General features: G+C 47.6%; 1 protein-coding gene across 3 annotated transcripts in view; it reads left to right on the top strand.

The window, feature by feature from the left end:
* DOCK8 (dedicator of cytokinesis 8) overlaps positions 1 to 15,500 on the top strand; it is a 202,626-nt gene that overhangs the window by 123,259 nt on the left and 63,867 nt on the right. For 2 of the 3 annotated variants that reach the window (XM_045065054.1, XM_045065056.1), the window contains 8 exons: positions 813 to 883; positions 2,173 to 2,311; positions 2,882 to 2,983; positions 4,585 to 4,680; positions 5,353 to 5,587; positions 8,066 to 8,230; positions 9,885 to 10,054; positions 13,673 to 13,768. In XM_045065054.1, the coding sequence (XP_044920989.1) occupies positions 813 to 883; positions 2,173 to 2,311; positions 2,882 to 2,983; positions 4,585 to 4,680; positions 5,353 to 5,587; positions 8,066 to 8,230; positions 9,885 to 10,054; positions 13,673 to 13,768 (1,074 nt within the window). The remainder of the gene's footprint in view (positions 1 to 812; positions 884 to 2,172; positions 2,312 to 2,881; positions 2,984 to 4,584; positions 4,681 to 5,352; positions 5,588 to 8,065; positions 8,231 to 9,884; positions 10,055 to 13,672; positions 13,769 to 15,500) is intronic. The other variant, XM_045065055.1, reaches the window with a different exon arrangement.

The raw sequence follows: 15,500 nt of genomic DNA, 5'->3' as shown, positions 1-15,500 counted from the left end.
GCTGCCTGGTCCAGCTGTGCAGAAGCTTCTGGGAGGGGACACGTGAGGGCCAATCCCAGCCTGTTCTCCTTTCCCCAAGCCCTGGGACCTTGGCATGACTGCTGCAGTAATAGGAGAAGGCTCTTCTTTCCTTTGCTCAAAGAGGAGTCAACTCATGTACCTTCAGGGCTGAGTCAGGCCACAGGAGGTGTCCTTTTTTTTTTTTTTTTTAAGATTTCATTTATTTATTTGACAGAGTACAAGCAGACAGAGCAACAGACAGAGGCAGAGAGAGAGGGAGAAGCAGGGTTTCCGCTGAGCAGAGAGCCAGACACGGGGCTCGATCCCAGGACCCTGGGATGTGACCTGAGCCGAAAGCAGACATTTAACTAAATGTACCACCCAGGCGCCCTAGTATATTTTTCTAAATAACAGGAGCACGTCGACAAGCCAGGGAATGTCCTGATCACACAAGAGACCAGGTCCATGTCTTTGGAGGAGAAAGAACCTGGATCAGAGTCACTGGGGACAAAACCGTGTGGCTTTGCCTGGAGAACGGACCTCTAGACCTCGAGGCCAAGTGGAGAGGGCACTGGTTTTCTAGGCTCACACCCATCCGGCTCTCGGTCACTAATACAGCTCCTTGGGGTCTCAGTTTACCCTTCACAGCTGGTTCTTCTGCGTCGGTGTGCAGTTGGGTCAGTTGTAAACCTAGCGCACTTAATTTACAAAATGTCGCTTTGCCAGACCCAAACATCCATGGGGCTGATGACAGTTGCTTTGGTATGCCCAAAACCCCCTGCTAATTTGGTCCTTTCTCTGTTGGCACACAGGTCATCTTTGGAAAATCCACTGGCCCTGAATTTCTGCAGGAAGTATACACAGCTGTCACATACCATAATAAGTGAGTACCTTTCCGCACCTCAGATATATGCCACGGTTGTGTCATTATCTCCTGGCTTTTCTGAATCCCCTTTTGGTGATTCCTCCCAAAAGGTTTTATAACTCAGGGACTACGGGACAAAGGAAATAATATGTCGGTTCTATGATTCTGTGCTGCAGCTGCATACTTTTTTGTCACTAAGACTGAGAGTAGAACGTGTCTTTAAGAAGTGAATATTGGGGCGCCTGGGTGGCTCAGTGGTTAAGCCGCTGCCTTCGGCTCAGGTCATGATCTCAGGGTCCTGGGATCGAGCCGCATCGGGCTCTCTGCTCAGCAGGGAGCCTGCTTCCTCCTCTCTCTCTCTCTGCCTGCCTCTCTGCCTACTTGTGATCTCTCTCTGTCAAATAAATAAATTAATTAATTAAAAAAAAAAAAAAAGAAGTGAATATTGTTCTGACTTTTCAGGAGCCTTCTGATGTAGCACGAGACAGAGAAGTTTTATGCTATTAAACAAAGTAATACATTTCCTAACTAGCTTGGAGATACTGCAGGGGGTCAGAAGCAAAATCCAACCCACCTTTCCCTGTCTCCCTGTCTTCTAAATATTACTCCACATCTGTGCTACTATCTACTTTAAGAACATGGAAGTTGGCCAAAAGAGAAATGGGACCCTCATTATTCTGTGGGTGCACTGAGTCACAGATTAATGTCTCAAACCATCATTGACATTTCACAGGTTGGGGAGGGAGCGTCAGATGCACTCAGGTTTGATCCTGGCTTGATAACCTTGGCCTATTGAAATATTTCTCTGAACCCTCTTCCCTCCCTTGGGACAGGTTGAGATGAGTAATGTACTTGAAGCCCTTAGTCAAGTATCTGGGTCTTTGTAATTCAGTGAATCAGGTTCCCTTTCCTTCCTGTCGGCATTCATTTGCTAATCTAGATTCCTCTGATGAAGGCCAGAGATGGGCCCGTCCCTGTTCTTGGGGGTAGAGATAGAAAAGGAGGCCACAGCAAGACTGAGTCTTCTTTTGGAAATAAGTTGAGCTTTCCCATTATGTGTGGAGTTTGTTTGTTTGTTTTCCTAACAACGCCTTAAGTTTGCGAGGAGTCCTTTGTAAACAAAGCACATCTGGGGGTATAAAGTTGGTCTCAAGGATCTTCAGTGTGGGAGCAGAATGATGTAAAATGAGAAGCACACCAAGCAGGCAAATTCTGAGGTGCAAAGGGCCTGTGGCATTAGAAGGGATCGTTGGAGAAAGCATCATTCTTGCTTAAGCTTTCTCATGTACAATGTACTTTCGAAACAGGTCTCCTGACTTCTATGAAGAAGTGAAAATCAAGCTCCCGGCTAAGCTCACTGTAAATCACCACCTCCTGTTCACCTTTTATCATATCAGCTGTCAGCAGAAGCAGGGGGCCTCCGTGGAAAGTCTCCTGGGGTACTCGGTAAGTCATTGCCACCTTGCCGATTCACACTGCGGTGGTTGGACTCCAAGGTCCCTGCAGACATAAACAACTCAGTTCAGCTCACTTGCTTTTTTCCAAATGTCAGAAGTAGCAAAATGTGCCAAACCAGATTCTAGCAAAGAGCAGAAATGACTTGACTCGGCACGTGACACATTTCTGGAATGGCAAGCTAGCGGGTGGTAGATATTGGAAGAATACGCATTTATAAAAAAGCATCACAACATCCATTATTTCTAGATCCCATATATATGCTCCACTTCCCCCAGGGGAAGAAAGTTATTTCTTTAAGAAATATAACGGGTAAAATAAACGTTGATGTTGTCTAGACACTCACTACTTTGGCTCTGAAAGCAGTAAATCACTGATACCCTATCTCAGGAGCTCTCAGAGAATTTAAAATGCAAAGAATTTGACAGAAATTACTGCTTGCAAGAGGCCTGGTCAATATCTAATCATCATTCAGTTGCATTTGATTATTGTGAGCTAGATAAATGGCCAAAATGATATGCTGTAATAATTCCACTTTATTCTTTATATCATCTGTTTCAGTGGCTGCCAATTCTCCTAAATGAACGTCTTCAGACTGGATCCTACTGTCTCCCTGTTGCCTTGGAAAAGCTGCCCCCCAATTACTCCATGCATTCAGCAGAGGTAAGCGGCAAGCTGGCCACTCCTGTGCCTTCCTATCTTCCGGTTCTCCAAGGAAGTTAGAAAAACAAGCTTTGGGGGCACCTGGGTGGCCGGCTCAGTTGGTTGAGCGCCCAGTTCTTGATTTTGGCTCAGGTCATGATCTCAGGGTCGTGAGATCGAGCCCCGAGTTGGGCTCCCTGCTCAGGCTGGAGTCTGCTTGAGATTCTCTCTCTCCCTCTGCCCCTCTTCCTACTCGGTCCCTCTCTCTCTCAAATAAATTAAAAAAAAAAAAAAAAAAAAGTCTTAAACCAAAACAACAACAACAAAAAAGGAAAACAAGCTTTCATGTGAAATTTCTTGACTTTCAAATGTTGGCTGCTAGTTGAAAATGTTTCCAGCCCTGGGCCACACAGAACTGTCTGGAGGCTGGATCTAGCATTGGGCCCCCGTCTGTGACTCTGTCTTGGAGAGTTCCAGAAGTTCACACACCAGGCACTCTTCCCACTCCTGAGAGGACAGCGTGCTTCCTTTCACTAGCGTGCCAGAGGTGCCCACACTCCCGTGGCCGGGTCAGGCTACACCGTTCTCTTGCAGGGCTGTATGATGGTGTCTCTAGAGGATGACTATTCTGGTGGGGATTTAAGGCCAGAAATGGTCCCCAACGACTGCAGAACCACCAACATATAAATGGTATGAAAGAGTCATTTTAAGTACTGAATGCAGAAGCCTTTGGGACTGCTCTCTGGAAACCTTTTGTTAAAAGAGAAAGTGACTTCGGGATCTCCAAGGCATTAAAGTTTCATGTCTCGTAAGATATTCTACACTTTGTCTCGACGTTCCTGATTAATGGGGAAATCACTGCAATATGACTTTTTTTTTTTTTAAAGATTTTATTTATTTATTTGACAGAGATCACAAGTAGGCAGAGAGGCAGGCAGAGAGAGAGGAAGGGAAGCAGGCTCCTTGCTGAGCAGAGAGCCCGATGCGGGACTTGATCCCAGGACCCTGGGGGATCATGACCTGAGCTGAAGGCAAGGGCTTTAACCCACTGAGCCACGCAGGTGCCCCAATATGACTTTAAAAAAAAAAAAAAAGATTTTATTTATTTATTTAACAGAGAGAGAGAGAGAGAGAGAGAGATCACAAGTTGGCAGAGAGGCAGGCAGAGAGAGAGAGGGGAAGCAGGCTCCCTGCCGAGCAGAGAGCCCAATGTGGGGCTCGATCCCAGGACCCTGAGATCATGACCTGAGCTGAAGGCAGAGGCTTAGCCCACGGAACCACCCAGGCATCCCCAATGCAATATGATTTTATTCCCGCCCCTAGAATCCAGGGTCCTCAATGCTGGATGGGAGCTTAGGATCCATCACTCATTTCAGACCCCTCCCATCTGTATAAGCAAATGAGAGTTCATTCGACTCGTCAAAGTAACAACAACTCGTTCGGTGAAAAACTGAACCCGAGTGTTGGACCCCTGACTCCTCGGCTAGTTCTCTGGCTTCCAGGGAGGGAGACACCTGCGTAACCCTGACATTCACACTCACGCTGCCTCGCTCTGCTAGTCTATAACCAGAAAAGGGGATTGGATTGCTAATTGTTTTTTTTTTCTTTTCCCTTCAACACAGAAAGTCCCTTCACAGACTCCCCCCATTAAATGGGCTGAAGGACACAAGGGAGTATTTAATATTGAAGTGCAGGCTGTTTCTTCTGTCCACACCCAGGTAAGGAACATATCAGCGTCCTCTTCAGATCAGAGGCAGAGGGCTCGTAAGAAGAAGGGGGTGCAGCAGAGAACCGTCTGTGGACAGGCCAGTAGAGGACCAGTGACAGAGTTCGTGCATGGATAAAACAAGAAACCACCTTCACTGCATCCTGGAGGCTTACAGGCCTGTTCAGGTTTTACTGGTCATTTAAAGGGAGAGACCTCCTAAAAATGTCAAGTGCCTGGATGAAGGAATGCAGTATCTGCCCTTTGGGCTGAGAAACCATGCGAGGGGCACCATGAGCAACCTTTTCCTGCTGCTGCCTCACTCCCCGCTGTCAATCGGCCATTTTTCCCCGCTTTGTGATTTTGTTTTGTTTTTTGTTTTTTGTTTTTTCCCAGTTCTCCATTCCTTCCTTTTCTGTCTGCACTTTCCATCTGTTCAGACCCCATTTTGGCTGTGTGTTTAACCAAGTGCGCTCGCCTCTGCCCACAACCAGATCAGATCCGAGGCCAAATTCTATTTTCTTCAGTTACTAGTCATCAAGAGGTTCTGTTCTGTGCCCGCTGCTCTTCTGAGGCATCCGTAGCCTCGGTCTGAAACCTCCGGGTCCCAGAGCTTTGGCTCATGAGCCCCCCCGTGGAGCGTGGACGGGGTCCGCCCCAGGATGCCTGCTGTCTGTCTTCCCAGGACAACCACCTGGAGAAGTTCTTCACCCTCTGCCACTCCCTGGAGAACCAGGTGACCTTCCCCATCCGAGTGCTGGACCAGAAGATCAGCGAGATGGCGCTGGAACACGAGCTGAAGCTCAGCCTCATCTGCCTGAACTCCTCCCGCCTGGAGCCGCTGGTGCTCTTCCTGCACCTGGTGCTGGACAAGCTCTTCCAGCTGTCCGTGCAGCCCATGGTCATCGCCGGCCAGACAGGTGGGGCCCGCGGGGCTGGGGCGGGGCCGGACGGGCAGGCGGCGCCTTGCATGACCCGTGACTTTCCAGAAATCCTTAGAATGGGGACAGTGGGATCTTCCTTTCTATCGATGATGTGAGTCCAAGGGAAGCCAAGACCAGGGGCAATTTTTTTTTTTTTTGAGACTTCCTGGACATTGAATAAAAAACAGATTAATTTAGGATGCTTAAAATGATAGTTTTCAAAAATAGGTGTATTGAATGATTAGAGGTGATCGTTCCAAGTCCATTCCTGGTAATGGATGGATTTATTTGGACACTGGGATATTTTTATTTTCTTGACCGACAAGGAAATATGATGTTTTTAAGGAAGTAAGACAGCTCGTATTAAATGGCGGCAGAGGAACTCTCTAAATGGAAACTCAGTGGGATCACTTCTTTAATTGAGCTATAAAACACATACCCTAAAATCCACCAACGTGTACAATTCATTAGCTTTTAGCCCATCTCATGGCTGGGCAACTATCACTGGTCTCCAGTTCCAGGAGATTTTCATTAGCCCGAACTGAAACCCGTGCCCCTTGGCAGCTGCCCCCCCCATTCTCCCTTCCCCTCAGCCCCTGACAACCACTCATCCACTTTCCGAAAGTATATTTTAAATGCTGACTTGGCACAAATTACCACTATTTGAATACAACGTGTAAGACTTCTCTTGGAGACAATGGCACGTAAGACCTGGGTCCAGTGGTCCTCCCGACTCCTGCAGGAGAAGGCCAGGTGGTGGGGCGCCTTTGTTGGCCGCTGTTTTCAGCTGGGCTGATGTCCTTTTGAGCTCCCCAGACTTGCAGATGTCTTTCGGACATTTCAGAGCCCTGCTCCCAGGGCTCTGCTACGTCTTGTGGGCTTGGCAGTAACAGTTGAGAGCCTGTGGGACCTCAGAGAACTTGAAACTGAGCAAAGAGCATCAGCGCAGGACCGTCCTCTAAAGGACACAGCTAAATATTGGGGGGGAGGTGAGAACCTCAATCTGGGAGGACGAAGGAGGCCCCCAGGAGGAAGACAGAGGTATTTGAGATAGCTTTGAAGGATGGGTGGGGGACAGGGGGCCCCCATAGGGATAGTCAGATGTGCAGGGCAAGCGCAGAAACCCGGAGTGTCTGGTTCAGAACAGAAGGGGTTCTGAAAATGGTATCAAAAGACACCTTCCTGGGAGTGTCAGAAGAGAAGTGACTCACACAATGGGGCACTCAGAGCCTGGCACACGCTGGGCAGCCTTCAGAGCCAGGGGAGAAGAGGACCTCTGAATCCCCAGCTCACGCCGTGTCCTGAGATGCGTCTCTCATGGTGCCACAGTTAAGGTATCCTGTGTTGCAGACCAGCGTTTCCTCTCTGCATCCGTTGCCTCTCCAGCTAGAGCCCTGCTGAGTAGCTAGCTCCACCGTTCCCAGATTCCTTCCCATGTCCCCACATATTTGCACTCGCACACAGACCTGTGCAGTAGACAAACCATTCATTCCTAGGTTTTAAGCTGCTTCTTTGTAGTAAGTTGCCACCCGTCCTGGGCCAACAGCCACCAACTAGGTGGAGGCACTTCAACATAGAAGCATTTATTCAGAATATGTCAGGTGCTCTGGTCATCACAGGGGTGGAGACAAGAAGAAGGGAGAAATACACTTCTCCCCAGAGGCTGGAAGCCTGCTCAGGGAGACAGAGGTGACCACCGGGAGCAGCCAAAGAACTTTGAGTCTTGGCATCCCTGAAGCCTTGTGCCGAGTCATGTCCGAGGCTTCATGGAGGAGGTGGATGGGGGACCCAGCGGTGAAGAATTGGTGGGATTTTGCTGACGGGAGCACAGAGGGCTTTCCAGCTGAGAACAACAACATGCGAAAAATTGCAGAGCTGAGACAGAGCAGACACGTGATGGGGACAGGACAATTGCCTCATTTTAAAGGAAGTTGAATTGGAGCAGGAAAGAAGGGTAACAAGTTTGGGTAACGAGGTGAAGCCAAACTGTGGAGGGCTGGGAGCTCCTGAACAAGACCGTACATGGTAAATCAGTCATTTTGTGTAGACCCACCTGGAGGAGAGCACGGCACAGCTACTTTTCCAGATTAATCTATATGCCAAGAAACTGCATGGCACAAGGGCACATCTCAGACAGGAGGGCGTGTGAGAATCACCAGGGCATCTTGCGATCACGATCACGGCTCGGTGGTGGTGGGGAGGCTGCCTCGACGGTCTCCTGTCTTTGCGGTGAAGACCCACAGTGCTGGCCAGAGGAGGCTGAGGAAGGGGGAGAGGTGACGTGGTTTGCAGTCAGCAGAGCTGGGATGGAGGAGTTGTCCCCACAACCACTCACCCTGCCCTGGCCGCCGTCTTGCCCAGCCTGGTTCAGCAGGTCCGCTCTGAGGACTCCTTGACGCTGCCCCAGAGAACATTCTAGCTCGGGTTCCCTCGGGACCAGTTGTGAGGCTGCCTGTCTTTCTCTTGGTTCCTCAGCCAACTTCTCCCAGTTTGCGTTTGAGTCCGTGGTGGCCATAGCCAACAGTCTGCACAACAGCAACGACCTGGCCAAGGACCAGCACGGGAGGAACTGCCTGCTGGCCTCCTACGTGCACTACGTCTTCCGCCTGCCGGAGCCGCCCAGGGACCCACCCAAGTCAGGTAGGGTTGCCCCCCCCACCCCCACCCCGGCCATGGGTGCCTGGTGGGTGGGACCCTGCGCCTGGCCTGCTACCCGGTGATTCAAAATATCATAAAAAGCCCAAAGTTAAATTATATGTTTGATTTTTTTCAGTTAAAATTGATTTTATTACTTTTTAATTTATTTTTGTATTGGTGAGACCAAACTTATGCGAATGCCGAAATTAGAAAATTTGTTTCTAGTTTTTATTTTCTGACTCGCTTTCTTGCTGCCTCCCTTCCACCCCCCCTTTTTTTAAGATTGATTCATTTATTTTAGAGGGACGGAGCGCATGAGCACGGGCAGGGGCAGAGGGAGAGAAGGAGGTTCAAGCAGGCTCCCTGCTGAGCACGGAACCCAACACCCAGAGCTCCGTCCCAGGATCCTGTGATCACGACCTGAGCAGAAATCTAGAGTTGGACGCTTAACTGAGCCACCCAGGCCACCGCTCCCTCCCTCTTTTTATACCTGAAGGACTTGGGTTTTTTTTTTTTTTCTGCCTCTGTGATAACCCAGTGGGTAATTTGATTTGGGTGAGGATTTTTATTTTAAAAAATGGAGACAACAGGTGTCTGGGATGCTAGGATAAGAATGACGAAGGAAAACAAATATCCCAGCGTAGTGGTGAGCACCGGTTCCTCCAGTTTTCGGGATGAAAAGCTAACTCCCTTTCCCCCATTTCCCCCAAACTCAACTTCTGAAATAATAACAGGGCATCTCTCCATCCTTCCCAGCTGCGTACAGAGGTAGTCCTCCCCTGATACTTCCAGTCAGCAGGAGGTAAAAAAGAGCATCAACAAGTTTACAAAATTCAAGGTTCTAACGAAGAAACTTGCCCTTTTTATTAGTCCATGCAACGTCATTACAAATAAACCTGTTTTTTTGTTTTGTTTTGTTTTGTTTTTTTAAGATTTTGTTTATCTGGGAGAGAGCAAAAGTGGAGAGAGAGCGAGCAAGAGTAGGGATGGGTGCAGAGGGAAAGGGAGAAGCAGACTCCCCGCTGAGCAGGGAGCCCAACTCCGAGCTCAATCCCAAGACCCCGGGATCGTGACCTGAGCCGAAGGCAGACGCTTAACCGAATGAGCCACCCAGATGCCCCAGAAAACCTATAATTTCAGCTGAGTTTTTAAAGAACTTGCATAATCACTTCGGAAGACATACACCTATTGAAAAGTGAGAAATGATGTATAACATATACTTATCCTTGGATTCTCCTATCTCAGAAAATCTTGCATGACTTATAAAGTTGTCTTAATTTAAATATTAATAAATTTAGAAGTCCCCATTTCCAGCTTGTCTGGAGCAAGCTGCAGCTCGGGCCACCCTGGGGGCTGTTTCCCTGGGGCCCTAAGAGGCTGAAGCTTCGTAGCCACCTCCCCCTTCTGATGAGGCAGGTGTTTCCCGCTACCACAGTCCTCACCCCTCCCTGGAGCCTCGCCCTCATCTCCTTACCCCCAAAACCATGCTCCTCTGACCTTCGCTAGGCCTTTGATGATAAGACCCTAATTCCGAGATCTGCTCAGGTGGGTTTTTGTTCCCCTCTCCACCCTGTCCCTCTTCAGTTCCATCCCCAGCATGGTTCAGTGACGCGGATCCCCTCTTTCTGTTGACATGTCTGGGCCTGGTGGGGTGCAGGTGGGACCGCCGCCCTCCCTGACCCGCGCTACCACACGTATGGACGCACGTCCGCGGCCGCCGTGAGCTCGAAGCTGCTGCAGGCCCGGGTGATGAGCAGCAGTAACCCGGACCTCGCGGGGACACACTGCGCGGCCGACCAGGAGGTAAAGCACATCATGGCTGCGAAGGTACGGGAGATGCCAGAGCCAGGAGCGCAACACGAGCTTTTTCAGTTTTATTTTATTTTATTTTTTAAAAAATTTTATTTATTTATTTGACAGAGAGAGAGAGAAAGAAAGAGCATGCACACAAGCAGGGGGAGAGGCAGAGGGAGGAGAGAAGCAGGCTCCCTGCAGAGCAAGGGAAGCCCGTTGCGGGGCTCGATCCCAGAACTCCAGGATCATGACCTGAGCCGAAGGCAGTGGTTTAATCCACAGAGCCACCCAGGCACCTGAGCTTTTTTAGTTTTAGCGAAAACTTAGAGAAACAACACAAAACGGACCACAGCTGGGGCCACAGTTCTGCTGGTCACATGTTCTCATGCTTCAGGTTTTGACATGATTGAGACCGTTCTGGAAAGAGGCAGGGGCAAGACTGGCATTTGATCTGCTCCGTTAGTCTGTGGTTGGGAAGTTTTTAGAGCACGGCTGATTGAGCCACTTGGAGTCTGTTTTCAAGGGAAACAATGTAGCTTTAACTGCTGTTTTTTTTTTTTTTTTTTTTTTTTTTTTTTATGCCTTGGAACAGTTGTTTTTTATTTCGTTTTATTAACTTTTTAATACCTGCCCTTTAACATTCGTTAACATCCATAGATTAATTATACCATAGAGTAATCCCCAGAGCAAAGCCAGGTTTGTTTTTTTTTTAAGATTTTATATATTTATTTGACAGACAGAGATCACAGGTAAGCAGAGAGGCAGGCAGAGAGAGAGGAGGAAGCGGGCTCTCTGCTCAGCAGGGACTAGACCCGAGGACCCTGGGATCATGACCTGAGCCGAAGGCAGAGGCTTAACCCACTGAGCCACCCAGGCACCCCGCAAAGCCAGGTTTTATAAACAAAAACAGATCGGAGACGTTGATGACTTAGGCTATAATGTTTTTCTTCCATGAATTCTTTTCTTTTTCTTTCTTTTTTTAAAAGTATTTTATTTATTTATTTGACAGAGAGAGATCACAAGTAGGCAGAGAAGCAGGCAGAGAGAGGGGGAAGCAGGCTCCCTGTTGAGCAGAGAGCTCCAGGAAGGGCTCGATCCTAGGACCCCAAGACCATAACCTGAGCCGAAGACAGAGGCTTAACCCACTGAGCCACCCAGGCACTCCATCTTTGCTTTTTCTTGATAAATATTCTTTTTATTTTAAAACAGTTGCAGATTTATGGAATTATCGTGAATAGAGTACAGAAAGCTTGTGTATCTGTCATGCCTCGTCTGTTATTACCATTTTACATTAGAATGGTACATATGTTCTAATTCATGAACTAATATCGGTCTGTGATCATTATTAACCCAAGTTCATATTTTATTCAGATTTCCTCCATTTTTCCCTCATGTCCTTTTTCAGTTTCAGGATCTCAGCCAAAATACCACATTACATTTTATCGTCCTGTCTCCTTAGTTTCCACTTGGTGGTGACAATTTCATAGACTTCCCTTGTTTTTGATGACCTCGACACTTTGGAGGGATCCTGGTCAGATTTTGGTAGAGTGTGTCTCATTTGAAAATTTATTTCGAGCTTGTGATATAACCATACACTATAAAATTTACGGCACAAAGCTGCCGTAAATTCTTCATCTGAATTTTCTTTCCAGTTACCTGTGGCCCCTGTGACTAAACTTCTAGAGTAATATTGTTTCCCCTGAGTATGATAAATCATACTCTCTAAGTTTTGACATAATTTCTCTTACAAAATCCACCCACTTGAGACGGTATATTGTAAGAAAAAGGAATTTGGAGACCCCGGTCTCTAAAATTGGTTGGAGACCCCCGGGGTTGGGTCAGGACTCTACCACCACCCCACTGTGTGATCCCGGGCGAGTCTGCTCCTGCCCTGGGGCTCTCGTTGCTCATCTCCGTAGAGTTTCTGAACCCTGGATGGATTTAAGGATCATCTATGGACCCGCCACTGGAGATTCTGACAATCTAGAGTGTGTACGCACCTTACGAAATTGTTCCTACCCCGGCGTTTTTGACTTACAGAATCAACGCACGGCAGGGCTGGAGCCGGCTCCTACCAGTTTCTGAGAGCTGGTCACTTAAATTTTCTGGAATTTTCTGAGCCGGTTGTTAGACGCTATTAAAAAATGAAATTATATAAAATAACAAGTTATATTGAATTTAAAATAATCTAAATGCACTGTGGTATCTTGGACTGTATCTTGAAGCTGAAACTGGACCTCAATGGAAACCTAGTAAAATCTACATCGGTGGTTTAGTTGCTAGTAAGGAGCCAATGATAATTTTTTAATTTTGACAAAGGTACCAGAGTGATGTCAGATGTTAACATCAAGAGGAACTGGAGAAAGAAGCTGTGCGAGAACTCTCGATCACCTTTGCAACTTGTCCATAACTCCGAAATTACTCCGCTTTAGAAAGGCAGTACTCAGACACTATCCCTTCCTTGCTAGTTTACTACATTTTACTCTTTTATCTGTGTTCTTGAGGGTTTTTTGTGTCTCTTGTATCTGTATGGTGGAAGTACTCTATAATGGTTCGCTGGTGCGTATTTCTTCCCAACACCGTGTCCAGTGACATCATCTGAACTTGCAGTCTGTCGTGATGAAAGCATTTAAGGTACAGAACTAAATATTGCAAATCAGGTCCTCCCTCCAAGAGCTGTTTGCTAAACGTTTGCCAGCGCACCCTAGTACGACCTCCCTGTAAGCAATGACATTTCCCGATTTCCCGGGACACGTGGCCTGTCTCTATTATTCACAGCCTTGATCGTTCTGGTTTCCTTTAAGAAAAGCGAAAATACTAAATTTCTTTGTGGATGGGGTTAAGAATTATCTAACTGTTTTGTTCAAAGGGGAGAGCATTTGTCCACAGTGGTTTTTTGACAATTTTTTAAATACAGTGTTTGGGAGCCCAGGAGAGTACCATCCTAGCCCACAGAGAGGCGCTGTTCCCACATTTTGTTTTATGCTCCCCACCTCCCCCCAAAAGTCAGAATATACAAGAGACTTCAGCACCCCCGTCCCTAACTAGGTTTTTTTTTTTTTTTTTTAACATATAATGTATCATTTGTTTCAGGGGTGCAGGCCTGTGCTTCCTCAGTCTTCTATAATACCTGTGCTCGTTGCAACACTTCCCTGCCCAGGGTCCATCCCCAGCCACCCTATCCCTCCTCTGCCCTACCCTCCAGCAACCCTCAAATTTGTTTCCTGAGATTAAGTCTCTTATGGTGTGTCTCCCTCTCCGGTTTCATCTTGTTTTGTTTTTTCCTCCCTTCCCTGATGATCCTCTGTCTTCTTTCTCAAATTCCTTGCTATCATCAAGACCATAGGATAATCCTGACTAGGTTTGCAACTATGGGTTGTTGTTCTACACATGAAACCACTAACAGGGATTGTGTCAGGAGCAAGTAGAATGTGCTGTGACTTTATATCCTTTGCTTTGTTTTGTATTCATTTGTGATCAGTGCTTTACCTTTGTAACCAGAAAAAAAAAAAAAAAAAAAAAAAAAAAAAAAAAAAAAAAGTAAGAAATAGGTTATAAGTGAACATTGAGGGTGTGAGTTCCAGGCCACGGGCTCAGCTTCTAAGGGGACTGATGTCGACTGGCGGATGTGTCATGGGTTGTGTATTTCAGAACTCAGATCGCAGCTGCAATCGGATGTCCTACTATTGTTCAGCCAATAACGAGGTCCCAGGCTCGACCACAGCCCCGAGGCCGGCCAGCAAAAAGGTACTGAGTGTGAGGACAATTTGCTTGTTGTTCTCATTGTGATTGATAACAGACACCGTCAGAAGGCTCTTCTGCCTCCTTTCCCCGCCCCCACCAACACACACACACACACACACACACACACATCAGTAGCTCTGTTCCTTGTCATCCATTTTTTTGACCAAGTGATTCCTGTTCCCGAAGGGTGGTCCAACTTACCATGCACCCAAAGTCCCGGGAGGGCTCATTAAAACCCATAGCTGGACCCTACCCCCCACCCCCCCGAGTTTCTGATGCAATAGCTCCGAAGCTGGGCCTGAGATTTTGCATTTGTAACAAGTTCCCAGGGGATGCTCGTCCAGCGTCCATCAGTCAGAGAATGCCTGGCTTCCTTTCTTCTTCAGTCGAACGTGGGCTGGGAACAGTTCATCCTCAGCAAAAGCAAAAGGCAATGACTGGGCATCATTTATTTCAGTCCTCCATCAGGTGACCTGACAGGCTTTCCTCCAAATTCATTCTAATCAGCTTTAGTTAGGAGCTGGGAGATGTTACAAGCTGCTCACCAGAACATCTGATAATAGCAGAATTCTCCAGTCATCGCCATGGCCTGTGTGGTCTGAGGGCCCGGGGTGTCTCGCTTCAGTTTTTTCTCTGCCAGACACCCGAGGATTGCTCCCTGAGAGTAGTGACTGAAGTTAAGGTCTCAAGAGTCTTTCCAGATCCTTATTAAAATGTAAATACTCTGAGTGGAAGGATAACAGGGGAAGCCATTTGCAACAGCTGACGCCACAGGGAATGTTTATTAAACATGCCAGGGGGGGAGCGAACCTCAGCTCAGCTCGCTGTGCACCAAGTGAGGGAAAGATCAGGCATGGGGGGGTCCTGCGGGGGTCTGAGGGTGCTGACTTCTCAGTGATCCGGGCCCAGGGCACCCTCTGGGGAGGGATACAGGGAATTAATTTTTAAAAAAGTGAAAGAAGATCGGGCGAGGTGCTGAAGATATTTCACTTACCCTCAAACTCGACCTTGGGCTTGGCAGGAACTGGTTCCACGAACCATTCGACCTTCTTTTGAAAGCCACAGTTTGCCTACAGCCTCGCCTCCTGCAACAAACAATGGCACTTGGCTTTCCCATTGCCTTGTTTTGATTTTGTTCTCAATGATGAGAAGAGAATTGTTTCATCTCAGAGGGAAGTTTAGACTGTTTGTTCACTAGCTCAGTAAAAAGGATTTTAGCTGCTTGGCTCTCCTCTCTAACCTCCGGAGCAAGGTGTTCTTGTAATAATGTTGCCTGGTAAGCAACATAAATTACTTTAAGAAGCAGCTTATCTTCCTCTAATCTCTAAGACTCTGGCAGTCAAACTGACCTATTTCCCAGAGGTTACCTTTGAAGCCAGTGGCGTGAGGCTTTCCTACAAGGGCAAGATCCCGGAGTAGCTGACTTACGTCACCGGCACACGCAGACCACCTGCTGGGTTGACAATCCGCCTCCCACCGCTTCCAGGCTGGTGAGCTTCATGGACGGCTCTGGACAGCAGACAAATGTGTTTCTGTGTCCGAAGGTTATAAAGGTTTGACTCAGCTGGCAGAAGGTCTGCGAACCTTCTGACATGCTGAAACACTTTAGCATTTTGGATTCATCGTCGTTAACCGGCTGAAGCTTAAATAGTTAGAACACCCAGAGATCTGCATGTAGAGTTTCCATTTGTATCCTTTTAGCACGGCTTAGTAAGTCTGCCATTATAATGTGCAT

This window comes from Mustela putorius, unplaced genomic scaffold (genome assembly GCF_011764305.1).
Source record: "Mustela putorius furo isolate JIRA1106 unplaced genomic scaffold, ASM1176430v1.1 tig00003854_pilon_pilon_pilon, whole genome shotgun sequence".
Taxonomy (NCBI): Eukaryota; Metazoa; Chordata; class Mammalia; order Carnivora; family Mustelidae; genus Mustela; species Mustela putorius.
The sequence above is the reverse complement of the archived record's forward strand: the minus strand, read 5'-3'. Positions and strand labels throughout refer to the sequence as shown.